This window comes from Lotus japonicus, chromosome 5 (genome assembly GCF_012489685.1).
Source record: "Lotus japonicus ecotype B-129 chromosome 5, LjGifu_v1.2".
Lineage (NCBI taxonomy): Eukaryota > Viridiplantae > Streptophyta > Magnoliopsida > Fabales > Fabaceae > Lotus > Lotus japonicus.
The window spans coordinates 61351650-61379467 of record NC_080045.1 but is presented as its reverse complement, the minus strand read 5'-3'; the positions used below and the strand labels follow the sequence as shown (position 1 = coordinate 61379467).

The 27818-nt window shown below is 35.5% G+C and overlaps 3 protein-coding genes, 1 long non-coding RNA gene, 2 other non-coding genes and 1 pseudogene across 6 annotated transcripts; 4 read left to right on the top strand and 3 right to left on the bottom strand.

Moving 5' to 3' along the window:
- Positions 1 to 2662: 2662 nt before the first annotated feature.
- Positions 2663 to 4984, bottom strand: LOC130717408 (uncharacterized). Its single transcript, XR_009012313.1, has 2 exons — positions 4260 to 4984; positions 2663 to 3151 (listed from the first exon to the last, which is right to left on the bottom strand). It is a non-coding gene; the product is annotated as an uncharacterized LOC130717408 (long non-coding RNA).
- A 963-nt stretch (positions 4985 to 5947) lies between these two features.
- Positions 5948 to 9219, top strand: LOC130717407 (probable receptor-like protein kinase At5g24010). The gene has a single exon (XM_057567628.1). The coding sequence runs from the start codon at positions 6186 to 6188 to the stop codon at positions 8718 to 8720; it is 2535 nt and encodes an 844-aa protein (XP_057423611.1). The 5' UTR covers positions 5948 to 6185; the 3' UTR covers positions 8721 to 9219.
- A 2147-nt stretch (positions 9220 to 11366) lies between these two features.
- LOC130718002 (uncharacterized) lies at positions 11367 to 13935 on the bottom strand. The gene is made up of 2 exons (XM_057568433.1): positions 13723 to 13935; positions 11367 to 12522 (listed from the first exon to the last, which is right to left on the bottom strand). The coding sequence occupies exon 2, from the start codon at positions 12101 to 12103 to the stop codon at positions 11531 to 11533; it is 573 nt and encodes a 190-aa protein (XP_057424416.1). The 5' UTR covers positions 12104 to 12522; positions 13723 to 13935; the 3' UTR covers positions 11367 to 11530.
- Positions 13936 to 15817: 1882 nt separating this feature from the next.
- Positions 15818 to 18451, bottom strand: LOC130718750 (beta-carotene hydroxylase 2, chloroplastic-like). Its single transcript, XM_057569378.1, has 7 exons — positions 17935 to 18451; positions 17774 to 17833; positions 17601 to 17672; positions 17364 to 17498; positions 17081 to 17206; positions 16875 to 16931; positions 15818 to 15992 (listed from the first exon to the last, which is right to left on the bottom strand). Exons 1-7 carry the CDS (start codon positions 18334 to 18336, stop codon positions 15915 to 15917), a joined length of 930 nt encoding a protein of 309 aa, XP_057425361.1. The 5' UTR covers positions 18337 to 18451; the 3' UTR covers positions 15818 to 15914.
- A 3495-nt stretch (positions 18452 to 21946) lies between these two features.
- LOC130721708 (U5 spliceosomal RNA) lies at positions 21947 to 22063 on the top strand. Its single transcript, XR_009013629.1, has one exon. It is a non-coding gene; the product is annotated as a U5 spliceosomal RNA (small nuclear RNA).
- A 3678-nt stretch (positions 22064 to 25741) lies between these two features.
- LOC130721678 (U2 spliceosomal RNA) lies at positions 25742 to 25885 on the top strand (annotated as a pseudogene).
- A 1221-nt stretch (positions 25886 to 27106) lies between these two features.
- LOC130721710 (U5 spliceosomal RNA) lies at positions 27107 to 27224 on the top strand. Its single transcript, XR_009013631.1, has one exon. It is a non-coding gene; the product is annotated as a U5 spliceosomal RNA (small nuclear RNA).
- Positions 27225 to 27818: the final 594 nt, after the last annotated feature.

Sequence of the window (27818 nt, the reverse complement as noted above, 5' to 3'; positions counted from 1 at the left end):
TAACCCATAGAGTCTCTTGTGTGTTTACTCCAGCCTTTGCAAGTTCGTTTGCCTCCATGGCAACTGCTCATATCTGGATCGAAACATGAACTTTGAATGTAACCGGGTCACGTTTAAGCAGTTCAAATATGCATGCATCACCAACTTGCAAGTTATTATCTTGACAAAATTTCCTCCATCCATTGCCTAATCTAGTTCTATCTGTAGAATAGTCGAACATGAAGCTCACATTCCATGTTGATGTCAAATCCTGGTCACCAATTCCAATGGTAGCATTCCCATGTAACCCGTACAAGTGCTTTCTTGAAAAATCATTTGGCATCCCCAATAGTTGGTATGTTAAATGATGTTTTACGTAATTTCTACATCCAAATATTACCATCATTGGTCATTATGATAAATACTTCATACTTATTATCATGTGTTATTTTCTATTACTTTTTTTAGATAACAAACACAGTTTTTTGTTGTTATCTTTTATACTCAGACTAATTATATATTTCTTTTATTTATAAAAATATCAATTGAAAAAATCATATTTGATATAATGAATTTTGATAAATGTATAAAACATTAGATTTGTATGTGAAAATATAGTTTTGTAATTCATGTGTTTCAACACAAGTGAAATAAAAAAAGTATAACATTTCTACATTTTCATTAATTACGTTTTTACACTCATAACATACTTTATTACGTTTACATGATTTTTTTCAAACAAAATAAAAACATTAAGGTACATTTTTCTCCCTTAACATACTTAACGAGAAATGTGATTCGTATCCAAACATACTCTTGTATTCATGAGAAAAAAAATCTTTTAAATAATAGTGAATGTTTGGATACACAATAAAAATCTGGCTAAGACAAATTATATTGTCGACACAAACAATTTTACATTATTTTTGTCCACCATAATATTTTAGAGTATTACCAAACATGCATATATTAATCATTTGTTTGATCTATAGTCTCCTAGTGTGAAAATCCTGGCTACGCCCCTGATTCCACACTCCAAGTGTCCAACCCTGGGCGTGAGGGTGTGTGTTAGAGTCTCACATTGACTAGAGATGTGGTCAATCAAGTGCTTATAAACGGTAGTATAAACCTCAACTCTTGAGCTAGTTTTTCGATTGAGTTAGGGCTCCCAATTCTAATATAAAAGCATGACTTTCATTTTTGTTTAGATTCTGGATTTGATTCTTGAGGTTTTTGAGACTTTTGTTTCCATTAATATTGTACTTCAATCCAACCTTAGTTTCCAAGGTCTACTTATAATCTAGGTTGCACAGATACATGTACGGTACCGGGTACGAGTACGGGGTACGACAATTTTATAAAAACTTGGGTACGGGTACACTAGTATATATGTATATTTTTTAACATATATATATAAAATATTGAAAAAGTATAAAGATATCATAATATTAATCCAATTTTTTTTCAAAGATAGATTATAACAAGTCCAAAGCAGAGTGTGAAGTGAAACATTTTAACATTGAAGATATTTAAGATTATCACTAATGTGTATGTGTATTGAGATAAGCTTCCATTATGAAACTGAAATTATAACTCAAAGTACTCAAAAGAGTATAAAAAACACTTATGGAGTATCCAAAGAATACCAAAAACATACTCAGAAAGTACCCATTTTTTTTTGTTTGATATCACTTTAGGTACATATGGGGTACAAACCCATGTGTACCCATCGCGTACCTGTACCGGGTACGTACCCTGTACTAGTACTTCTTCATTTTTTAAGTACCCGTGCTTCCTTGCTTATAATCTTCTTTCAATATTTTCTGACTGTTGAATTTTATGTGTTGTGTCATTGTTAAGTGTTAAACCATTGCATCTATATAGGATTCTCCACATCAATGAATGAATGCACTAACCCATTTATGCAGATAGTGGAATGGAAGTGGGTCTACATTATCTCCTTCTTTAACGAAAAACTTGAATTTTTTCACTTCTGACTTTGTATTTGCGGATTGGTTCTGATTATATTCAATTTCTTATTTAGCAGTTGAAATCCATAAGGGGTTATTTTGTTCATACATGATAACATGAATGTAACCCATGTTAATGATTTTTTTACCACTCTACGTTTGAATCTCTCAAGACTCAATTGTAGTATAGTAAAGGGTTTTGTCGAATCCACAGAAAGGTGTAATACTTATGCCGTTCAATAGTTGTCAAGCTTAAATGATGGTTGCACAATAGTTTGATTGTTTGTTTAAGAACATGAAAGTAAATGAAAAGAAAATAAACTAATTGAGAAACAACAGGTATGAGGAATTGTTGGGATTAGATTTCATTGAATGACCTTTGTGCGTTCTAGTGATTCAAATACAAACCAAGCCTAAGAATATGATTCATCTACACCAGTTCAACCTACTTCATTGATGTCTCGCATAAGTGGATAACAATAACTATCTAATCATAAACATTGATGTCTCACATGATTAGGAAAGATAATTATCATGAAGTTTAGGTGTTTAAGTGACTAACAAACCTAACACTATGTCTAGCAATTAGGATTATTATGTGATTAACACTAGTTCGGACTCGAAACGTTGTAGCTTTCGCTAACAAGTCGAATCAAACAAAATACCCTAGGTGATCAATCTAAGATATAGCATGAAGATCAAGAGAAAATCACTAAATCAACAACTAAAAACATGCTTTATATTGAAAAGAATCACATAGAGAGCATAAGTATCATACAACTACATCAAATCCCAACAAAAGAGAGATTAACTATCCATTTTCATGGATAGCTTTACAAATAGAGAAGAAGAATGAGAAGAACCGAAACTGTCGCGATGTCTCGCCGTCGAATCCGACCTCCGGAGCTTCTTCTCTAGCCTCCTAAGCCTCCCTCCTTGTCTCTCAAGTGTTTCTCTGAGTTGGGTCCAAGTTCTAATCCAGTTCCTTTCCAGATTCTTTAAAGAAGCTTTTTATATTGAAAAAACGCAGTACAGGGCGCTGGGCGGCCTGTTATGGGCGCTGAGCGGCCAGATAACTTCAGGGGAAGGTTTCTGGCACCGCCTTGGGCGCGGGGCGACCTCTGCAGGCCGCTGGGCGCCCAGTACATCTTCAAAATCCATTTTTCTTGCCAAAACATGCCCTCTTCCTTGAATCTTCAATCCTACAATACAAGTTGAGATTAAAATCAAACTTAAGCACATCTTAGCCTAACGTTCACCTATCAATAAGTTCTAATCAAAAGAAGTAGGATTTGATCAAGATTTATCATGAATTCATAAGGATAAATGCCTAAATTACTCATCGAAATTAGGTAAAATTGGCACTTATCAACCCAATTTGGGAAAAATGAAGGGTGTAGGAAAATGCCAGAATTCAGAGTGTTGCGTTTCTGGAAAAGATGAAATTAAGCTGCTTGCTTGTCTGGAATTATTGTAACAAGGAAACCATTATGTTGTGTTTGGTTTATGAGAGAAAGAGAGTTGAAAGATGATAAGAGGAGAAAAAAAAGACGTGAAATAAAATAGATTTTGTATCTTGTTTAAGAGTTTAATGGATATGCGCCGTCAATGTAAAATATGAGAGAGAGTTACACTGACATTCAATTAAAAACATATTTACTTATTTGGCAGAATTCAATTTGATGTCAGTGTAAAATAGTGCATATCCATTAAATTCTTTTACTAAATCAATATACATGATAAATTTTTCTAAGATTATATTTATTAAGAACATACATTATATTAAATATTTTAATATCAGTTTTAATAATAATTTTCTATTCCTCGTTTTATAATCAATTGAAAAAAACAAAGACACAAAAAAATCGACATAACTGTGGTAGCTTGTATAATTGAAAAGCGTGTAATTTCTAAAATATGTATGATGAGAAAACAAAATTGGAATTGTTATTTAAAAAAAAAATGGAATTGTGAAAAAATTAAAGTTAGAAGAGTTAGATGTCTTCACATGTTTAAGGGAAGTCATGCAATTAAATGGTACTCGCTTTATAGCTTTATATGCTATCACTTCTATAACTCTTTCCTCTCTTGAACTCACTTCATACAATTTCCTCTTGAACTCTTTCTTTACTCTTTCTCTCTTTGCTACCAAATGCAGTGTAATGCCTTGTTTGGATGCATATGTCAAAATTAGCATATATACAAGTGAAAATGTTTAAGAGAGAAGAATATAAATGAAAAGTGTTTATTTTTAAGTTGTTTAGATTGAGTGAAAAATAAAAGAAAATGAATTATGACATTCTCCCTCACCGCATTGTTTCCAGATTGTGGCCTCTCCCCTCGACCGCATCGTCATGGCAGTGTATCACCAACTAAGCGTTGGGCCTCTTTGTCTTCGAAGTTGAGGAGAGACCACTTCTTGTCGCTGTCGTGAAACCATGTGCTCGACTCCTCAACTTTGGACTCCTCTCTAGCTCTCTCTCTCTCTATCCAATTCACTAAGTGTGTGTCCTTCCATGAAACATTTTCTCTCCTTGTGCGTGTTGTGCACCGCTCCATCCCCTCTTCTCTAATCTTGTATTTGTTAATTCCAAGAGCTAGGTCTAAGTGAGGAGAGTGATTGAGTTTTAAGGCCGAACAAGATTCTATAAATGGGTTAGTTTTTCTTCTTTTTTGAAGTTAAGCTCATTGTGGATGGCTGAGGTAGATGTTGCAACAACGGTTGGAATGAGGTTTGGTTTATCGAAGATCTAGTGATGAATGAGATGTTATGGCCCAAAGTATAAGAGGGTACACATTCAAAAATACTACAAATGGTGATGTATTAAAAAAAATTAAAACTTTTAAATGTCAGTAAAATACCTATACTACCTTCACCCATATGATGCAACATTTTTCTAAGTGGCACATGAGGCTGCCAAATATGAGAAGGAGAGAAAAGGATTCTGAACCAACGGGTGGATCATAATGGCCGGCACTAGGAGACTACGCAAACGCCATAGATATAGAGAAGGTCATTTTGCTAACAAGATAGAGTGATAGACTGTGCTTAAGGTTAAGGGAAAGAAAGACAATTATTATGTTTAGAGTGTTATTGACTTATTGGCCTAGGCCATGTGACATGTGGCAAAATTATAAATATTTAATTTCCATGAAATGATGCAGCACATAGTCACATACCCAAAGAATAAATTAACAGGGCACTGCCTTGGGAAGCTGGCACGCACCAGATGCATACGCCTTAATTTTTAACTGGAACTCACTAAAACTTATTCGCATGGATATATTCTGCTATATCAAAAGATAAGGGTTGAGGGAGACGTACACCCAACAATATGTGGGTGCCAATTGATGATTTGAGATTGAAAGGTGCATGATTTCTTACCTAAGCTGAGAAATTTTGTCAAATGCCCATTAATTAAGTATGATATGCAAACAGTTCTTTGGGATGTAAACACATGATGTTGGCCTAAAAAAGAGTGTGTAAACAGTTTTCTGTACAATTTTTTTGGTGAGGGATAGTGTGTTTATAAGGAATAGTGCTCATTAACATTTTCTATCTAACACTTCCATTTTTACTATTTGTTAAAATTATTGTGAGAATTTGTTTTTATTTTTATTTTTAACGGATATCGTTATTCATTTGAAAAACGATTGCATGTCTCTTGTAATGAATATTTTTCACAAATTTAAATGTATGCTCTCATTTTTATAAGGCGTCTAACTTGCTTACTACTAAATCAACACTTTATTAATCAAAACTCATATCTCATACTTATATAATTCAATAAATCTTAATGACAGTGATTTTTCTTTAAAAATGATGAAGTGTGTTAGGAAAATCCAAATAGATCTACCTCTAGACTTGATCCACATCTAATAAAAGTAACAAATAATTCATGTTTAGTAATGCTATAATCGAAACCAAACATGCATAAAATAAAATCACTCTATATTAAACTGGAGGCAGGGGAAAACTCTCTTAGTAGATTTGTGTGAAACATCCAAAAATGATGAGTTTCAAGACAAATTTACCAACTAAAAGCAAAATGAAAAAGGAGGTGCAAATCCTTTGACTTCAGTAACGAAATCCATTTATGTTTGTACTACAATATTATATTTTCCTTTCCAAATCTCCACTCTGAGTCAAGTCACTGTCTCTCTGTCTATGTTGTCTTGTTTGCTGTTTCACCTTTGTAATTCTTCACACTTCTGCACCTTCTTCCTTCTCATGACATGGATTTTCCTCACCCTGATACTCACACTCTTCAAGAATCCAAAAGCTCTTCTCACATGGAGTCTCAAAAGCTTACACCATTGATTTTAATGCTTCTCCTTTTCATGCCTTTCTCTGCTTCATTCACTCCCTCTGACAACTTCCTTCTTAACTGTGGATCACACACCAATGCTTCCTTCTTCAACAGAGTCTTCATCAGTGATTCCACCAACCCAGGTTCCAGTTTTCTCTCTGCAGATGATTCCATATCTCTCACTAACCAAAACTCACCTCCAAATTTGCCAGTTTTGTACCACACAGCCAGAGTGTTCACAAGCACTGAGAAATACAGATTCAGCATGAAGAGAAACGGTACTCACTTGGTGCGTTTCCACTTTTTCCCTTTTAAAGCTTCAAGTTTTGATCTGAAATCTGCTAAATTTAGTGTCTTGGTTAATGGGGTTTCTGTTCTGAGTGAATTCCGGCCACCAAATGATGTGTTGCTTAAAGAGTTTATTTTGAAGATAGAATCAAACCTGCTTGAAATTTTGTTTAGACCTGTTGGTAATTCAGGTTTTGGTTTTGTCAATGCTTTGGAGGTGTTTACTGCTCCTGTAGATTTCATCATAGATTATGGAACAAGGTTTATTGGTCCTTCTGGAGTGGAGGAGTATAGAAACCTTTCATCTCAGGTTTTAGAAACTGTTCATAGGATTAATGTTGGAGGCTTGAAAATAACTCCTTTTAATGATACCCTTTGGAGGACTTGGATTCCTGATGAGGATTATCTGGTTGTTAAGGATGCAGCTAAGGCTGCAGTAAGCACTCACATACCGAATTTTCAGAAGGGAGGCGCGACTCGAGAGATCGCGCCTGAATATGTTTACATGACTGCTCAGCAGATGAACAAGGAGAACACAATCTTAGCTTCAAGATTCAACTTAACATGGAACTTTCCTGTGACTCCTGGCGGTGTTCCATATTTGATAAGGTTGCATTTCTGTGATATTGTTAGTCCTTCTCTGAACTTGCTCTACTTTGATGTGTATATCAATAGGTACAGTGCATATAAGGATCTTGATTTGTCAACCCTTACGATTCATGAGCTTGCATCACCGGTCTATGTGGATTTCGTTACAAATTCAGATGATTCGGGTGTTATTGAAGTAAGTGTTGGTCCTTCTGACCTGAGCAGTACTATAAGGATGAATGCCATATTGAATGGTGCAGAGGTAATGAAGATGGTCAATGATGTGGATAGTACTAAAGTTGTGCACAAAAGGAAAAAGTTGAGGGTGGTGTTGGGTTCAATTATTGGAGGAATTTTGGTCTTATTTTTTGTTGTATCTGCTTTATTACTTGCTTACAAATGCAAGAAGAAGAAACCGAAACAAAGGTCAGTGGAAAGTGTTGGATGGACACCTCTGCGAATGTTTGGAGGGAGTTCACTTAGTAGAACATCTGAACATGGTTCTCATGGACATTTTGGCTTGAAGTTCTCTTTTGCAGAAATACAATCAGCAACAAACAATTTTGATAAGAGTTTGATTATAGGGTCGGGTGGGTTCGGTATGGTCTACAAGGGAGTGCTCAAAGACAATGTAAAGGTTGCTGTCAAGAGAGGCATGCCTGGTTCCAGACAAGGCCTTCCAGAATTCCACTCGGAAATAACAATTTTATCCAAAATTCGCCATCGCCACCTTGTTTCACTAGTCGGTTTTTGTGAAGAAAATTCAGAAATGATACTTGTCTATGAGTATGTTGAAAAAGGTCCACTGAAAAAGCATCTATATGGCTCAGCAAAACTGCCACCTCTTTCTTGGAAGCAGCGTCTAGAGATATGCATTGGTGCCGCTAGAGGTCTCCACTATCTTCACACTGGTTTTGCTCAGGGAATCATCCACCGCGACATTAAATCAACCAACATATTGCTCGATGAAGATTACGTTGCCAAGGTTGCTGACTTCGGTCTTTCAAGATCTGGGCCGTGCATTAATGAAACACATGTGAGTACCGGTGTGAAAGGCAGTTTCGGTTATCTTGATCCCGAGTATTACCGGAGGCAGCAGCTTACGGATAAATCGGATGTTTATTCGTTTGGGGTTGTGCTTTTTGAGGTACTATGTGGCAGACCTGCTGTTGATCCGCAACTCACCAGGGAACAGGTGAATTTAGCAGAATGGGCGCTTGAATGGCTGAAGAAGGGCATGCTGGAGCATATTGTCGATCCGCTTCTTGTTGGACAGGTCAAGCTAAGCTCGTTAAAGAAATTTGGCGAGACAGCAGAGAAATGTTTGGCTGAATATAGTGTTGACCGGCCAACTATGGGTGATGTCTTGTGGAATTTGGAACATGCACTTCAGCTCCAAGAGAGTGGACAACGAAGGGAGCGACATGCTCATAGCAGCGACAATGAAGCAGTGGATGAGACAACTACAAGTTTTTCTGAGAATCCTTCTACCAACAGCAGAACAGGAAGAGATTATGATAATGGTTGTCCAGACATAAGTAGTAGTGAAGTGTTTTCCCAGCTAATGACCAATGATGGCAGATAGAGATAGGTGAATGCTGCAAATGTAAGTATGTGTTTGGATATCGGTTGAGTGAACAATGGCGCTAACGAGTATCCAAACATAGCCTAAGCAGTTCTTGTAGAAGTATTGAAAAAGAAAAAATCACATGGCTAAAGAGGTATTACAGCATTACCTAGGCTTCAAATTTTTTGTTGATAAGTTATTTTGTCTTTTAAAGAAATTGCATCAAAACCATGAATATTTACTCATGGAAGACTGCTATAGGCTCCTTATATTGCACTGGTTCATTGATAGTTTCTTACAAATGTTTGAATATCCTGTTTCTTGGCATTGGAGGGATGCTTTAAATCTATTGTTGTATACTTTATTCTTTTATGTTGTGCAATACTCTTCATTCGTTCTAGAGCTGAATCAGTCAAAGTTGTGATCAGCTGTAGGTTTGTTTAAGGTCTGATTGTATAATATAATTGATATTTTGAAAGTTCTAATTTCAATTACAATACTTTGTGTTGCTGAAGAATGAAGATAATCTGTGACTGTCATATAGGATATGTAATGGTTTTCTTTTAGAACTTTCAGGAGACTTGCTAAACATAGAAACTACTAAAATGTGCTGTGAATTGTGATATTCCTTTTTTTGTTAAAATGTGCTTGTGAGTTGTGATTAGCAGTATTGATGGACCTACAAGTTCCAAATAATGGACTACAGAAATTATGCACTATATTTAACTTCCCTCCTTCCATTTCATATAGTAATTTTTTGTATTTTTATAAAATTAAAATTCAGATTCTTGTCACGAAGTGTGACCCCATAAATTAAATGGGTGGGGATACCTTTAGCGACTTTAGTTGATAACATCCATCCAGCCAACAATAAGATGCGTGCAATTCTAAAGAAAGTGGGGGCAATGGAAGCGTGTTGTCTCCACTCAAAAATACACTTCTTATGTAACCTAGCTGCTATCTACTTTTATCACACTGTGTTGTCTAAAATGAGTCACATAAAATACGGTATGTTACACAATCATACGATATTTTATTAAAATATTTAATGCTTCGGATTCAATACACAATACATTAAGAAAGTTACCTTTTTATTTGAGTCTCTCAGTCTCCAGCACCAACCATTCTTCTCCGTCAGCCAACAGAATCACCAATTCACCATCAACCACCATTAGACAAAGTCATACACCTCCGTCGCAAAGGATATGGTGTAAATCATATTCGACTACCAGTGGCAATAGGTAAACCACTAAAAAAAGGTGATGACTTTCAACACCTTACTTTTGTGGAAATCCGCCACAAAGTTAAAAGTATGAAAAAAATTCAACTTTCACTTTGTGGCGCCATAAAAGTATGGTGTTGAGCGATGATGGCATACTCACTCTCTGTTCTGTATTGCCTTCGCTATCATATTTGTACTTTGCTTCTTTTTGTTCACGTTTTGAATCAAAAGTTTCCAAAAAATCTTAACCAATTTGAAAGACACGCACTGTTGTTCTATAAAATTTGAGATCGAATTCAAAGATAGTGAATGATAGGTGTTTTGTGGTGGTTGGCTAAGGTGGGGGGATGGGTTGCCGAAGGTGGTGGTGGCACGGGTGGTGGGAGGTGGTGGAAGAGTGATTGGACAAAAGAACATGTTTGCAGTTCACAATGTAGGTGAAATTTCGATATTGCTCTCAACTATTCATTGATATTCACATTAAACTTCATCATGCCATATAAAAAAGAAGATAAAAATATTTAAAGTCAATGTGTGAAAATAAAGTCAGTGAGTGAAAATAGAGCGAATAAAAATGTGAGTATGAATGTATTAAAAATCAAAATTAAAATCAAATGAAATCAAATGACGTGAAGCAATGAACTCCATTACCAAAAAGATAGTGTAGTCAACAATAACGAATCTGCTAACATCACATTCACATAAATTAATAACACATCCATCATGGCTCTTGTCTTCACATGGATTTCCCCAATTTATGCAGCATCATATGTGGTCTTGTTATAAATTTTCAGCCGCCCTTCCCAACTTGCATTCTCAGTGCTTTGTTCATTAGTACTTGACATGTGCATCACACACTTGGGTTTTGCTTTTAATGACTTCAAATTGAAAGTGGCAGCACCACCATGACATTGTACATCTGTATTCATCTTTAGTGAATTACTAGGAAAAGTCTAATCAATTGTGTGTGCTAGCTTAAAGCACAAAGACCAACTAAAGATGTTCCAAAAGTGAGAATCCAACATATGATGTAAAGTTCCTTGTTCTTTAGAAAGATCTTTCAATCTACAAAGGCACATCACCACAGAAAATGCAACAAACTCAGCTTATTAAAAGCACACTCACATGAATTTCAAGAGAAAAAGTTAAATAATACTTGGAGATTTTGTTCGATTTAAAGTCCTTTTAGAGCAACTTGTATCCAGACACATACAGGGAGAGCCATGCAAGGAGTAAACTTTGACAGGAGCAAGTAAAAAAAAAAACTTGGATTAATAACATTGGCAAACAACATGTTTATGAGATGTAATTGATGAGCCAACACTGCAAGAATATAAATAACGAGGTGATCAATCATATTATTGGTAATCAGCTCAAAAAAGTATAAATATGCTCGAGTTTGAAAGTCACTACACACAAAAATTAGCAGGACAGCATACAGATAAAGAAAAATCAGAACAGAACATGATGTGTTCAATCACAACTGAAGCAGAATGTGTTTGACAAGCACATGACTCATGATATATAATTATATACAGATGACAAACTCAAGTAAAATAACAAGAGACTTCATCAAGTCACCATCAAAGACAAAACAGTATTAGAATTAGAAGAGAATCCTATCTTCATCGGTGTCCTCTGCAATATGGAGCGATCTCGCTGCTTGTGCTGCTATCAGATCAGCAGATAAACCCGTACAACCCCATCCGGCATCTTCGTAAAGTGGCTCATGCACATTCTTTTCAAATTCGAAAGGCCCAGATGAGAAAGACCAGTTGCCATTTTCAGCAGTGACAGACCATGTTCCGCCATCTAGATGAGGAAAGCAAGCTCTTTTTCCACCCATGAAGAAGTCAAGACCATGATTATAATTCCACGAATTGCACCCACCTTCATTAATGACAACGTTACACGACTCGTCCGAGTCTTCACCGAGCAGGACATGCAGAGCAACAGCTTCAGCAATTGCAGCACCCTCTTCATCAAGTCTCTGTTGTTCTTCTTTCTTCTTTTGTTTCTTTTTCTCCAGTTCAGAGATGATGGCAGCAGAAGTAGCTAGTGCTTTCTCCAAGCGCCTCTTTTTCTTTTCAGCCTGTTTCAGACGATCCAACTCATCTTTCACCTGCTTCTTCTTCGTCTTTCTCACTTGTTGCCCCTTGTTACATGCCATGCTATCCATAGAACTTACTACCAATGTAAATACTTAAAATTACTTTTATAAACTCCTATCCTCCTTCAAGAGATTTTCTTCAGAGCAGTATACATTTATCTATAATTTCACACTCTTTCCCTAAAACTATTATGCTAATATATTCTATATTAGTTGAAGTATCAAGGCTAGTACTAATGACGCGTTCTGAAACCACTACACCCACTCAGGTCTGTAGGAGTACCTCATTTTGCGAACTATACAGTCCCAAAAAGAAACAACAGGAGACAGCATCAAAGAAAATTCATAAATACTCTTAGATCCATAACTTGTACTCATTCTTCCTAACTTCCCGCAACCTTTGCACTTACCCATCCTTGAAAAGCGACGAGACTATCAATAAATCTGCACCCGGCCGCTACACTCTGATTCCAGTACACCCTTCCCAACTGCAGTATAAGCAAAAATACAGCAAAACCATCAGAAACTGAAAGTGTCAAAAATAAAGAGACAAGATTTATTTACAGCTAGGTAATGGGGGTGAGGGGGACAAAGAAATCTGGGCATGGAGGAGTTTATGTGACTAGACAAGCCACCATGGAACATGCAAATGCACAATTACAGGAACCAAAATATTTCACCACTAATGAAATTTCCATTAAAACTACCAAATATATTTTATCTATATATATACATACATAACCACAATTATGAGAATAGAAGATATGGAGAAGTTCAAATGTTCATAACCAATAATTTCCAAGTTTCAGTCATTAAATAGGTTTGATTAAAAAATTAGAAGGGATAAATTCTATATTATTTTCATAAAAGTAGTAGTGATTAAAAAGGAAAGAAAGAAAACAGTGGCATGACTGAATCATGTTGATAGCATGTAAAAGCAGTACATCAAGTTCTCAAGTCAAGTGTATAGATGAATGAACAGTGCAGGAAGGGATGAAAGTGTCTGCATAAAGACACATTAATACATTATACTACACAAACTGATAAAAAAACAGACACACTTCCCTAAACGGATGAGGAAAAACGCCATATAAACCTGAGAAAGGATAATGATAAAAATTTAACTAAGCCAAATTAAGACTTAGATCAATATCACAAACACATAACTATGTCGACATCGTATCAATACTGCTTCAACCAACATACAACTTAGATAGTACTAACTAAGCCTTAACTAATTCATTGAAAGTTAACCATCTACCAATATCACAGCCACCTAACAATCAAATTGAAGTCCTTCACCAACTTTTATTATCCATAAACTCAATGAATTATTGCCTGAACATAATACCCCAAAAAAATTCAAGCCAATTATACCTAGATGGCTAGATTCAATGAGCTTGATTTGCAGGTTTTTTAAATTCTACTTGTTTTGCAACTAAAGAGAATCTGAAACGAACCAGAATCATTATAACCGTGACTAGATCTACCGAATTGTTGAGAAGGAACCAATGAACTGAATTGAAGTGAAACCCAACCACCCCCAGCATTAAAAAAACAACAAGATCTACTGAATCCAGAATTAAAAACATCAAAATTCACCAAATTCAATCACTCCAGCACATAATTGAAAACCAGATCCAATTAGCCATGAAAGCAAAATTCATAAGAATAAAATAAAAACAAACCTGGGGGAATGGCATAGAGAGAAAAGAGGGTTTGGACCTAACAGAGTGCGATTGAGGTAGGAAAAACAAAGGAGAAGCGAATAGTGGTAACGGAAGTAGTTGGATCTAGAGGAAACGTAGTTGTGTAGGAAACGAAAGTGAAAATCAATGTTCAGAGAAAGACAGAGAGAGAGAGAAGAAGAAGTAACCGGTTGATAACATATGATGAGAGAAGAAAGGAAACAACAACAACAACAACAACGATGTCAATTACGAATGGCGGTGGGACACGTGTCAGATGATGGCAAAAGGGTGCTCTAGAATAAAATTATTTCTGACTTTTCTTTTTCCTGCGATCACATCTTGGCTTTGGTTGGTCTCCAGCGGACACGTGGCCCCGTCTTGGTCGAGATTGGGACCTACCTCAATGGAGGTTCGTCGGGCTTGTCTTGGCCGTTGGATCGGGGATCTTTTGGGCGATCTTTTGGGTACGGTGGACGGTTGAGATTTTGTTTTTGATCTAGTGTGTTATGGAATGTGGATCTTTTCCCAAGTTTATGCCTAAGTCATAAGAGCTTTGAGTAACCTAAATCTCACCCTCATTCTAATTATATGAACCAAGGTTGGCTTGTGGCTTATCATAAGTCTGATTCTAAGGTTTGACCTAGCCTTTAAGAGGACATGATCTAGTCTATTAGCATGTTTAAAAACATATTTAACATAAAATATAATGTTAAAAAGACTAGTGAGTTAGCGAATTAATTGATCTTTCTACGTATCATCACATTTTCATTTATTTATTTATGTTATGTTATTAATACAGATAATATTACGTTAGCAAGCTGGTCTATTAGGTCAAACATACTTTTTTATAGTTTGAGCTTAGTCTTTTAAGTTAATCTAGCTTTTTAGAAAGTTTAAGCCTAACTTTTTTTAATACATGGGTCAGCTCATACCAGATATTTGATGGGTTAGGTTGCGGGCTCGTAACGAGTCATCTAGCCTACTTCCACCCTTAGAACCTGCTGGCATCGATACTGCCTTTAGGGACTTACTTCTTAATTAGCTGTAATCACTCTATGGGCTAGCCCGCTTGAGCGATTCCTTACCACTCTTACGCTTTGGAGATTAAGTAGACCATTAATAAAAAAAAGAATATTTATTTGTGAAGGGGGTGTATCGAGTGTTCAATACTACTGTATCACTGAAAATATGCTACTTCAACCTATCCATTTTTATAAATGCTTTTTCTGAACATTAGTTAGTTTCAAGATACCCAAGTAAACATAGACAATTAGAAATAAAAGGCAAAGTATGGAATTTCTTCTTAGTTTGTTGGATTGAATTGTTGTTGGAACTTCTTGTTTATGAAATTAATACAAATGTTATCAAAATGGAAGAGCATGATAAACTCAAAATAACTAGAGAAAGGTTTAAATATGAAAATATACATGTGGATGCTTATTCTTTTAAATTGTATATTGCATGTTGGATTTCAGCATATGTTTTCCTTCTATGAAATTGAGCTTTTTACAAAATGTTAGCCCATTATTTTAAGTACATATTGTCAAGTTTTTTTACTTGAAACTAAATTGAAGCAAAATATTAAATACCAGCTAATGTGGCCCAAGATAATAGTCAATTGAAAATTACAGATTTTTTATAATCAAAACTCATAAATTATGAAGACTAGAAATTTTGGTTGCCCCAATCCGTGCTAACCCATATGATGTCCATCTCACCTGAACAAATTGATCCCAATATTTGGGCCGAATATGGGTGCACAGTGCCCATGTCAGTTTTGGTCGGATTGGGCTGGGCTAAACGAGCCCGAAACTGACGGTTCTCATCCCTAATTGTTTTCACTTTTCATAAAGAATAAAACGCTGATTAAAAACAAATCTCCACTAAAAAGTCACTTGGATTCTTGGTTGAATTCTGAGGGTTTAGGGACTTTATATGGCATTAATGTATCCACATGAGTGAGCATGTTTGTACGAAGGAAAAATAAAAATGAAGAATGAAAGATCACCACCAATATCGGTTGATCTACATAGTTTTGAACCTGTTGTTCTGTTAGCTAAATATCCCTATATAATTAACATCAAAAACTGTGTAAGCGCAAAAAAGAATCAAATCATTTCATTCATTTGTTGTATAGTTCTCTACACACATTCTTTCAGACACCTTTAAATTTAATGCTAGTCAGTTTCTCATGAACCAGTATATGATTTTTTTCTCCTACTTATTTCCTTCTCTAGCTCTTCTAGCCCTCCTACTTCTTCAAGTTCCTGCACCACAAGAAATATCCAAACCTTAAACAACGCTTATTAAAAAATTTAGATCTAACACACACACACACACACACGCTCATCTTATCTCACAATAATTCAATGAAATTTAAATGTGACAACCTACTTTCAACAAAACTATATGCAGAAGAAACTTCAATAAAGTGAAAGTTAGTATTCTTTTTTAATTCTTCTAACTTTATTGGTTTAGTTTCAAAAAACAACTTCATTGGTTTTTTTAAATAAATACGACATATAGTTAAAAAATGTCAATAGAATTCTTAGAATAATAATTAAATTTTGTTAAATTATAAAAAATATGTCAAAAAACTTTCATAAATTATAAGGTCCTATTTCATTCCACTACTAGTAAAATCTTTTAAATTTACAAATACCAAGTGAAGTAGACAGTTAGGACTACGTAGGCTGACAACATAACCCAAATGCGGTCTAAGATGAAACCACTTCTGGGCCGGATTGTAAGGCTTTGTCGCCAACACTTGCTTGACTCCAAGTCTTGGAGGGTTGTGGCTTACTAGGGTATTAGGCCGACTAAGTCACTCATACTGCGCTAGAATCTTAGCTCACTTTATTATGTTTTTCATATTAATATAATCACTTGATTCTCTCCCTCTTATTTTGTAATGGTTTGATTTTCTACATTTGTAATCTAGGGAGACCTCGACTATATAGAGGGTCCTCCATACTTAATGAAGTGTGTTCATTTGCTGAGAATTCTAATGCTTAGCGACTACCTACTGACTTTGTATCTAGGTTTTTTCATGAACACTTAACCAATAATAAAATATTAACTTAGCATCTAAAAGGGTTATTTTAATGAAACCAAACCTAAGGAGAAGAAATATGAATGTGATGACTCACCATTGGTCCCAAAAACAGCCCATATGGCACCCCGTTGAATTTGTCCGAATGGTGTAGCTGAAAACAGACAACAAAATCAAAGTAATCTCAGATCAAATCCTAGTCCAGTAGAAACAGAAACAAACACGTACACGCCACATTGATCAAGTACTAATCAAAAGTAAACTATTATTTAAGCAATTGATTAAGGTTAAAATAACAATTACTTGATGAGCAGAAGCAACTCTTCTGAAGTAGGGCACGTTGGCAATGGGACCCACAGGGAATCTCTTATGGACCAATCCATCATGGACAAACATATAGGCGATCCCAAACACTGTGATTCCTAGACCCTGCTCGAAGTTAATGATGTCAATAAAGAGAATCACCAGGGGCATTACAGTCAAATCATTATCATTCTTAATCCTTAATTACAATTAACAGATCCCTATGAAACCGTTAATTAAGGGATTAATTGATTAAAAAGTAGATTATGAAAGATACACTTACAGCACCAAAACAGAGTCCAGGAACCAATCCCTTGTGAAAAAAACCATAGGAGAGAAGAGCAATGGCAGGAACAGCGTTGATTATAGCAAAAACATCGTTCAGCTCGAACGGTCCTTCTCTTGGTCGATGGTGTGACTGCAAAACGATTCAAATTCATGTTTTGATTGAATGAATTGGTTGATTTGATGATAAGGTTCAATTTTGAAGAAAAGGGAAATTGATGAATTGGAAGCATACTTCATGCATGTGCCACAAGGAAGCATGCCAGAGAGCTTTGTGAGCCCATCTAGCCCAAAACTCCATGCCCACCTGAAAATCAGACATACCCAGTTGGATTTAGCACCCAAAGTTACCAAATTTCACATTCAAGAGCTTCACAATGCTGAATTGAGAAAAGGGTCAGGACTTACTGCAGCTCCCACTGATAAGGCAAATGTGCCAAACATTTCAGACATAGGAATTTGTCCACCCTATACACCAATCCAATCCAACATTCATACACAAATTAATGTCATAATACTTAGATACATAAAGAAAATGAGCATAAATTTAGAGGATTTTTTGTAGCTACCTCCATTTGCCATGAGAATCTATAGTAAACTGCCAAGATAGCCATAGAAGTGACACCAAGGCTAGACATAACAGCTGCAACAAGGTAAGTAAACCTCTCTGACTTTTTTCTTGCCAATTTCTCTGCCACACGTGCTGACATGATTTGAGGAATCACTATGTTGGGAGGTGGTTCCTCTTCTTCCTCTGTTTTGATCTGTATGCCTGGTTTTGGACCCTCTGTAAGGATACACACGGTGAAGCCCCTGATTCTTCTCCGGGTTTGAAGGACTGTTCTGTGATGGGAAGTTCTTAAGGTTAAGGGGGTGAAGAACAATGTTGGGGTTAGCTTAGGGAAAAGGGTTGAGGTTTGGAGAAGACTGGAGGGGTTTAAGGTTGTGGCGGCGGTGAGTCCTGCCGCCATAGAGGAGTAGTGGATTGAGGTTGGAGTTGAAGCAAAGAGTGTTGTTGTTGTTGATGTGGGGAGAGTTGAAAGAGAGGGGTTGCATATAAACCAGAATTCTTTTGTCCACACAATTGAGGTGATCGACTAGTGGTCGGTTTATTTCAATTTCAATACAAAACAGAACTCGTGGAACAATTAAAGCTGTAGGATGTTCTTTGAGACATCTGCCATTGACATTTTCCCTAAATTACAGCAAAGCCATTGCTTTTTGGTAGTGTATTTTAATTTTTATGCAACATTTGGGCATTTACGTAGTTTGGAGAATGACCAAGGGTTGATGTTGGAGCAAAGTACGATGACAGGTATCAGAGTGGGATTGCAGTGTTGGTGTGTTGGGCAAAGACACCTTACAGACCTAACCACGAATCACAATCAGGGCCACATCACAAGCCCTATCATTTTTTAAAAAACAATTACAAAAATCAATCTCTCATGATATGTTTTAATAAATTAAAAACATAAAATTAGTACCACACGTTACATGCACGTTACATATTTAAAATAACTTACACGTAGATGAACTAAAAAGCCACATCCCACTGACGCAGTGGCGGACCTTCTTGATGACATGCCTCAAAAATTTTAAAAAAGTATTTGGGTAAAAAAAATATTCAGTTAATACTATATATATATATATAACAAAATGTGTATAAAATTAAACAATACACGACACTGGTTCAGTGGTTGGGAACCACGCACAGTCCTTCTTACATTTTTTTCATTTTTAACAGCTAGCCTTAGTTATCTTGCACAAATATTAAAACTTATAGAGTTCCAAACTTATAAAAGGAAGTTATTTAACGGTAAAATATATATCTATAACCAAAAATTGAAAAGAAAAAGTAAATTTTCAAGATTATTAACCTAACTTATAATAAATTTTCAACATCCATATTATGTGAACTATTTTTTTATGAACATTTGTGCATTAATAATACAAAATATTATAGTTTATATATTGCAATCTTCTTTTAGCTCCCTCAAATTTTTTCTTCTTCTGCCACTGCACACTGAGGCCGCTGAATGTCTGCTCACAAACCCAAACACAACCATAAGCACCCATGTTAACGATTACAACTAGCAATTACATCCATAATTCCCTTTTTCTTGAACCTATTGTGTTGCTAGTGTCACTTTACACAAAACAAAACGTTGTTACTTGTTAGTGTCTCCAACACGTATTGGCTCAACCGTTACCCCTACGCCAAAACACGTGTGCCACTAAAATGCTTTGCCTATGACACGTGCAAATTCCCAGGGTTTATATATGATATATCTATTGGCAATTGCATTATTAGGTAGTAGCAACTAGCAAGTGCTGGTCGGTTCAATTTTATGTCTAATCCAATTATCCAAACTTTCTTATAAAGTTTTGATGTTTAATTCCCACTTCTGTTTCCTTCCTCCCTCAGCCACTCAAATATTTGGATGATTAGCAAGATAACTCTAGTAACACATGCTAGGCACGTACGAAATATACATGAGTTTTGTCATTTTAACTTCTACTACTGCGGCAATGAGACTCAAACAATATTTATGATTTATTTGGGTGAAGAGATAAACAAATGAATAGAGAGAAAAAGTTGAAAAATAACTAAATTTTGTATGTCATTTATAACGATAAAAATAAAAGAGAAATAATGATGTTGAGGTGAAAGAAAAAATATTTATACATATTAAAAATTTATGACAATCAAAAACCCACTTTCAAATTAAAAAAGAAAACCCATTTTCAGGCAATCAATTTAACATCGTCACTAAAGTTACAGTTGTGAAAAACCACAAGAACTCATTCGCTCCCAATTTCTCTTCATTTAGGAAAGCTACTCAAAAAGGTGTTTGACCCATTCAACCTCTCTTCTCCTATCTCCTACAACCAAACAAGGATGAAAGTAGTCTCTCTACCCTAACTTTTTTTCTTCTCTCTTCTCTAACTCATCTCTAGCCATGAAAGTGTTAGTACCTCATGTAAAAGTTAGCCACTGTGACCCAATCCTAATGGTTAAAATATAATATGAGGTTGTCTAGTTTAGCGAAATTCTAATGGACCAATATAATTTAAAAGAATTTAACTTTTTAGTCTTAAAAATTAGTCCACTATGATGAAGTTAAATAATCTCATGGGATAATTTAGACAACTTTATATAATAATATACTTATTTTATTATTAAAAGGGTCTCTACCAGAGAAAAAGATTGGTGCGTTTGAGGTTAAAGCCATTGTACTGGTGCGCCTCTTTGAGAACTTGCTCTTTAGGAATATGCTATTGGAAGTCCCACACCGCTTATAGATTTTTTTCCCTAACATCAACATCAATGGAGTTTTAATCACTAATTAGAGCAGGGCCATAAGATAAGATTTAGCTAAGAAAAGAAGGGTCATAAGCTGTAATGTTTGGCCAAGGTATATATCGACAAGTACATGGCATGAAATGGCCAATTAGTGTTTGATCGGATACAACATCAATACACCCTCTGGTCATCAATTAGTGTTTCTCCCTGATTGCAAAATGGCAACATATATAGCACAAGCAATTAGTTTGGTTAAACGCTATAGTTTGGTTTCTTGCTCTATATTACTTCAAATTAGGAGACTACAAAACAAACCATGTCAACATTCAATAAATGTTTGTCCACGCCTGAATAAGCGCTAGGATCCAATTGCAAAGCATGATAATGATACTTGAGTTCCACTTCAGTAATACTAGCTTTTGTGGTATAATTAACCCAAGGTTCTTATGAATACGAAATTCAATAGTGCATATTGTTTCTTTCCAATATTTGTTTGATCTAAGATATTTGATCACAACCCCAAATTGGGTGTGAGAGACTCTAATTTGGACTTAAAATCAAAAGCAAACACAACTGAAACGGCAACAATCATCTACAACGGTCAGGAAATACTTCTTTCAGTATGCCATCTCATGTACATAATGACCCCATATATCACAAAAATCAAGTTTAAAGATAACCAACTCAATTTAGTTGAAAGACACAAATTACATGTAGTAGAAGAATTAGAAAAGAGGGAAGAAAATGAAATTTTATTACTCAAAACTTTAAAGATATCACAGCTATCAATACTCAATCAGCCTGTTAGAATAAAATCAGCAGCTGGTATAGGAGCACATGTGTAAAGGGCATGAATACCATGAAATATGTGTTTCATCAGTACTTCAAGAAGGACCAAATTTGAGTCATTTGGCAGCAACAAGATGGAAAGTCTGAGTCATTAATTTGTTAGTGATATAGAACCTGTAACCAGCAGGCAGAGGTTTGGTCCCTTTCTATGGGAGAAAGCTTCAATGACAACTTAATTTTTCCTCTTTTAATCTCATATGTGGAGATAAATTAGATGAATTATGGGATACAAAATATGAAAGAGAGTGAGCATTGAGTTGATGAAAGAGGTGAGTGACCAGACTCTAGACTCTGGGAACTGGGAAGCCAAAGCTGCTGCTTAAGTTGTGTCTCTATGCAACAAACCAAAGCCCACATCGGTTATTTATAAGTAGTTGTAAGCTGCTTGTCCTATAAATAAAACGAGTTTTCATTGGGTCGAAGCATGCAGCCGTGAGATATGCACAAAGCGAACTATTCTTTCGCCTTTTACTAAAGAATACCGTGTGCATGTCTCGCTAAACGGCATACGCCTCTTTTTGGAAGAGTTCTCTTTACTGAGAACTCTGCAATATTAGTCTAAACATTGACATGCTTAAGCTATTTCATTCTTCTAGTCAGATGATTGCTTGAAGGCAGTAAATGTGATTGAGTGCTAGTTAATTAACCTAATAAATGATTTCTTGAAGAGACTAGTAAAGCAGCAGCTGGTAGAGGAAAACTATGAATTAAATGAAATATGTTTCTTGGAATGAACTTGAACACCATGAAATATGTATTTTTAATGATAGACTCTTAAGGGTCACATGATTCCTCACCCTGGTTTTGACCCCAAAGCACTTCCTACAATTACTGATAGCTTCACATGTGGAATTTCTAATGGTCATTTCACTGGAATCTGCATTTCTAATGTGTCTACGGGAATGCGTAAAGGGAAAAGGAAACTTCAATGAAATTACACTGATATTAAAAATGACTTCCATCAGTGCTTCAAGAAGGATCCAAGTGAAATCATTTAGCAGCAACAGCTTGGAAACACTGAATCATTGATTTCTCAGTGATAAAGAACCAGTAAACCAGGAAGAAGGCAGAGGTTTTGGGCAATTTTCATGGGATGAAGCTCTGTGCCAAGCATGAAAAAAGCTGGAGGAAATCTGTGCTAATTGGCTGTGCTCTTTTTACTACTTCAATTTTCTTAATTTAGATTTTACTTTCTATTTCACGTCAATCACTGGTGTGCTATCCTCAAACCTAAATGCTGCACTTATTTGAGAAGTCATTGAATTTATCAATGCAATGCCAACATTATCAATACAATTCTTACATGACCAGTTCTCCATTTTGTCGCATTAGTTTTTCTAGAGATGCCAGATAACCAATTCATGATAATGGCTAGTGGCTACTGGTTTCTTCTGATGTCTTCTTGGTGATACACAAAATTTAAGTGAAGCCAAGTATAATTCTTCGTTAGATAGTCAGTAACTCCAATGTTGAAGGTTCGTTATCCATTGATATATGAGTCCCACATTGAATGTTATCAGCAAAGAGCCCTTCATTACCTATTATAAAAGTTAGGTAACAAATTGACGTTTAAGGGTATAATGTAGTGCTTTTTCTCAAATAGCATACTCTGCTTAGGTTAGGAAATTATATTTCAAAAACTAAACAGATGATGGTATTTGAGAAAAATTATTATAAGTGAGATAAATCATTATTCTCTGGGAGTTAAACCTTGGCTAATTCGGTTTAGGTGGAAGAAATTTCTTCATGTCTTATCCCTATTGTTTGCTTTGATGTTTTGATCTCTGGGCTACTGAGGTAAAAACGTTTTGATGAAAATTACGATTAAAAACATTCTCAACACGAACTAATTAACATTGTTAAACTTTTATCCTTTATCCCAATGATGACATCTATACTGAAAAAACTTCAACTACAAGGACTAATTATACTGGTAGACATTACATTATGTAATTATTCCCAAAGTTAGGTAACAAATTGACGTTTAAGGGTATAATGTAGTGCTTTTTCTCAAATAGCATACTCTGCTTAGGTTAGGAAATTATATTTCCAAAACTAAACAGATGATGGTATTTGAGAAAAATTATTATAAGTGAGATAAATCATTATTCTCTGGGAGTTAAACCTTGGCTAATTCGGTTTAGGTGGAAGAAATTTCTTCATGTCTTATCCCTATTGTTTGCTTTGATGTTTTGATCTCTGGGCTACTGAGGTAAAAACGTTTTGATGAAAATTACGATTAAAAACATTCTCAACACTAACTAATTAACATTGTTAAACTTTTATCCTTTATCCCAATGATGACATCTATACTGAAAAAACTTCAACTACAAGGACTAATTATACTGGTATACATTACATTATGTAATTATTCCCATTGTTTTTCCTTCTTAATAGATTCATGTACAAACACTAGAATTGAAGACTGCAACATTGTCTCTGCTGATGATTGCAGTAACAAGTGAATGGGACTTGTGTGGAATTTAATTTGAAATGCCATATGCTAAGGTCCAATAGCAAGGTATTAGACTTGAGTCTCTCACATTGGAAGTTGCATTTCTAATCTGCCTATCAGAATGAGTAAAGGTGGAAAAGCAACTTGAAAGAAATTGCACTGATATTTACTAGAGTTACAAATAATCTAACTCACTAAGCCTTGTGAAGTAGCAAAACTATTTCCATCCATATAGAGGTTTTAAGAAAAAGAAATCAAATGGTAGTAATTGGAATTTGCAGTATTGTCTATTCTTTTTAATAGCAAAGGGTTTAGAGAGTGTAGCAAGGAAAAAAAGGGAGAAAGTGAAGTCATTTTCATAATGTCAATGTGTTGCAAAGCTTGTCCATACTCTATAAAGTAATTTTATTGAAATGCGTTAAAGTGGTTATAGTTTAAAGTTTAAACATGTAAATCTACCCAATTTTCACCGAAACAGCGTGACAGCGATAGAAATCACCAACCTTACTAATCAAGAAATGAGATCTTGAGGTAGATGAAGTAGGAGGGTAAATAATTATGCTTTATTAGTTTAATATTTATTTCATTCATAATCGGTAAAAAGCAGTAGTTGATTTGTAGATATCTAAGCCAAAAACAATTATGCAATATTAGAACAATGGGGTTTATACCCTAAGTAATGCAATACAACTAAGCATGGGGTTTATACCCTAGATTAATCTAACATGCCTACTAACCTCTGTTGTTGATTTTTCCCCCAAGAAGCAAAGCTTTTGTGTTTTGTCCTGTAGTTTGAGATAGTAATAGTAATACTGATATCTAAAAGGACTACAACCATAAGCGAGGGGAAGTATCAAGCATTTTTAAAACTTCCATAATATTAATTCAGATGGATTTGAAAAGACTGTGACAACATACTCATTTTCTGGTGGCACCACGAGAGGTCTAGACCCCATTAGAAATGACTAAAACCAATACAATTATACAAGTAGATGTAGCTAGAGGGTACAGGTACAGTCTCTCTACCGAGCCTATTGTGTTAAGCACTATAGATTAACACAAGGCAAATTGATTAGCTATGCTTGTATTGTGCGAGACTGGTTTAAACCTCATCAATCTCTCAGTCTCTCAGTATCTACTAAAATAAAGACATTATTTGTTTGATGTTTTGGCAGAACTTATTTATGCTGTGCCAGCAACAATTAGCGAAGTGATCTGAAGCGTTGTAAGACATTGTTCTTTTTTCGGCAAAGGCTTAAATCAAAACTTTAAGGGGATCATCCCACCAAAAGCCCCTAGGATGTTCAAAATCAAAAGCTAAAGAAGAAAATACATGGGCGGGGCAATTTGCTTTCCTTCAAACATGAGAATGTAACTATGACAAAAGATTCAGCTAACTTCTTGCAGTCCAACACTAGAAGCTCAATGAGAGTTGAGCAATGTCCAAATTAAACTCTTGAGCCATGAACATACACACCATCTGAGGGCTAAAGCCTCAGCTACAATGTGTTCCAATCTTCAATCTTCCAAAGGAGATGCAACACACATCAGTTTGCCATCATGAGACCGTGCCAGCCATCCAAAGCTTGATTTATCAGGTCTGGACCAACCAACATCTACAGTGACTGCAGCAGAATTGAAACTCTAAGAAAAAACATCAGCGAAGAGCCCTTCTTCGATAGATAGTCAGTAACTGCAGTGCTGAGTGTTCATATATGAGTCCCACATCGAAACTCATCAGTGAAGAGCCCTTGATTACAAGTTATAAATAGCGTGACAAGTGAAGAGCCCATATGTCCACACGATATTAAATTAATTTTTTAAGGGGAAGGGCCCACTGAAGTAGCTTGCTACTTGGGCCTTCGAGTGTCGCCCATGCCTTACACTGCTGCAAGGGCCTGGCACACCCCACCAAATCAGTTCAATTTTTATATTTTTGGTCCAAATAATTTAAGCCTGCCTCACAAAATCATGTCACCTCGCATTCTATCATCTTCAAAGGGTAATGGCCAGCTACTTCCCAGTTGTTTTAAAAGAAGCTAGCAACTAAGGACTATGATCAAGAGCTAAGCAATTATCAATGACATTCAGTCTCTACACTCTCATTCTCTGAGCAGGGTCGGTACTAAAAGTTCACTCAAAACCATGTAATGTATCATTGAAATCTTCTAGTAACCAAGTGAACGACCATTCATCTCATTATGCAACAGCTCCAAGTGAGGCCCACAACTCTTCTAGTAACAAAGTTAGGATTCCCATACACAGCAATTAGATGTCAAGAAGCTGAGAAGAGGCAGCTCTAACAGCATTCCAAACAAAAGAATTCAGCAAATACCTCCAGCTTGCCCCTGGGAATCTACAATTTCAAAGCTATCATGTCTCAATTTGCTTGAAACTCTCCTGGCATGATTTTCCACCAATATAAGCATTGTGAACTTTAGCAAGGTTCTTCAATCAACCTACCAAATCCAATACTATAGTTCTACAATTCCAGCAAAATATCATGGCAACAAAAGGAGGATTATTTGGCAACTGTAAATTCCATTCCCTCTAAAGTCTCACGTCAAAGAAAATCCATTCTCATTTCTCAGCATTTACAAACTCAAGTTCAAAAACCGTGTAATGTCAATTTGTTGCAATTTTCAATATGTCAAGTTATTAACTGTGTATAATGTCAATTTGTGGCAATGCTTGTTCATATTGATTTTTAATGAAATGTAGGAAGTACTAGTGATTTTGAATTCTAACAGGTAAATCTAGCTAATTCTCAGGTACACACAACAATAAAAATAAGTGACCTTTTAATGTAGTAATCGTTAAAAATGAATTCCACCAGTCCTTAAAGAAGGGTGAAATCATTTGGCAACAACAGCTTGTAAACTCTAAATCATTGATATGGAACCTGTAAACCAGGCAGAGGTTTTGGTCTTTCTCTATGGGAGGAAGCTTCATGAAAAAGAGAGAGTGAGCATTGAGTGGATGAGAGGAGGGTAGCAAGACTCGAGAATTGGGGAAAGCCAAAGCTGCTGAGTTATGTGCTATGCTACTGACCAAAGCCCACATCGGTTGTTTATAAGTAGTTGTAAGCTGCTTGTCCTATAAATTGAACGAGTTTTAATTGTTTTAAACACGCAGCCGTGAGTTATGCACAAAGCGAACTATTCTTTCGCCTTTTACTAAAGAATACCGTGTGCATGGCTCTTCAAACGGCATACGCCTATTTTTGAAAGAGTTTCTCTTTATTGAGAACTCTGCAATATTAGTTCAAAATTTATTTAAAGTACAAGTAGATATTATTAAGTCTTAAGAAATTTGTTCATTATGTTCTTTAGATTTAACTGAAGTATTTAATATTTGTTTATCATACAACTATAATCCCTTCCTCGCTTTCATACCTAATAAAATGTCGGTTTCGTAAAAAAATATGTAATTATGTTTTAAAAAGGGTTAATGTCAAATTAAACCTTTTGTAAGTGAGTTTGATTTTAGTCACTCATTGCAAAGATGATGTTTAGTGGTGGTCAAGAGCCGTCAGTAATTATAAAAATGACCGTCACTATACATCATATTTTGTTCGTGGGACTAAAATCAAACTCGCTTATAAATTCAGACTAATTTGACTATTTTTCAAAGTTTCTATCTAAAATTAATAAACCCTAATTGAACATTTTTTGAACATCATGGATTCATGGAGTATGTCAGGGGGAGTCAACACAAAAGACTTTGCTTCTCATTGAATGCAGTATTACCTTCCCTCCCTCTAATGGATAAGTTTTGCATCGAATAAAATCAATTCCCTACTATATGAATAAGTATGACATTGTAGAAAAATCCATTATCAACTT

Bases quoted from the DNA above. Each gene is read 5' to 3' on its own strand.
- LOC130717407 (XM_057567628.1), top strand. From the start codon at position 6,186: ATGGATTTTCCTCACCCTGATACTCACACTCTTCAAGAATCCAAAAGC.
- LOC130718002 (XM_057568433.1), bottom strand. From the start codon at position 12,103: ATGGATAGCATGGCATGTAACAAGGGGCAACAAGTGAGAAAGACGAAG.
- LOC130718750 (XM_057569378.1), bottom strand. From the start codon at position 18,336: ATGGCGGCAGGACTCACCGCCGCCACAACCTTAAACCCCTCCAGTCTT. The intron at 17,207-17,363 runs GTAAGTGTATCT...AACTTCGAGCAG, and splicing joins CTGGACTCTGTTTTGGTGCT to GGTCTAGGAATCACAGTGTT. The intron at 15,993-16,874 runs GTGAGTCATCAC...CTTGTGGTGCAG, and splicing joins GGCTGTTTTTGGGACCAATG to GAACTTGAAGAAGTAGGAGG.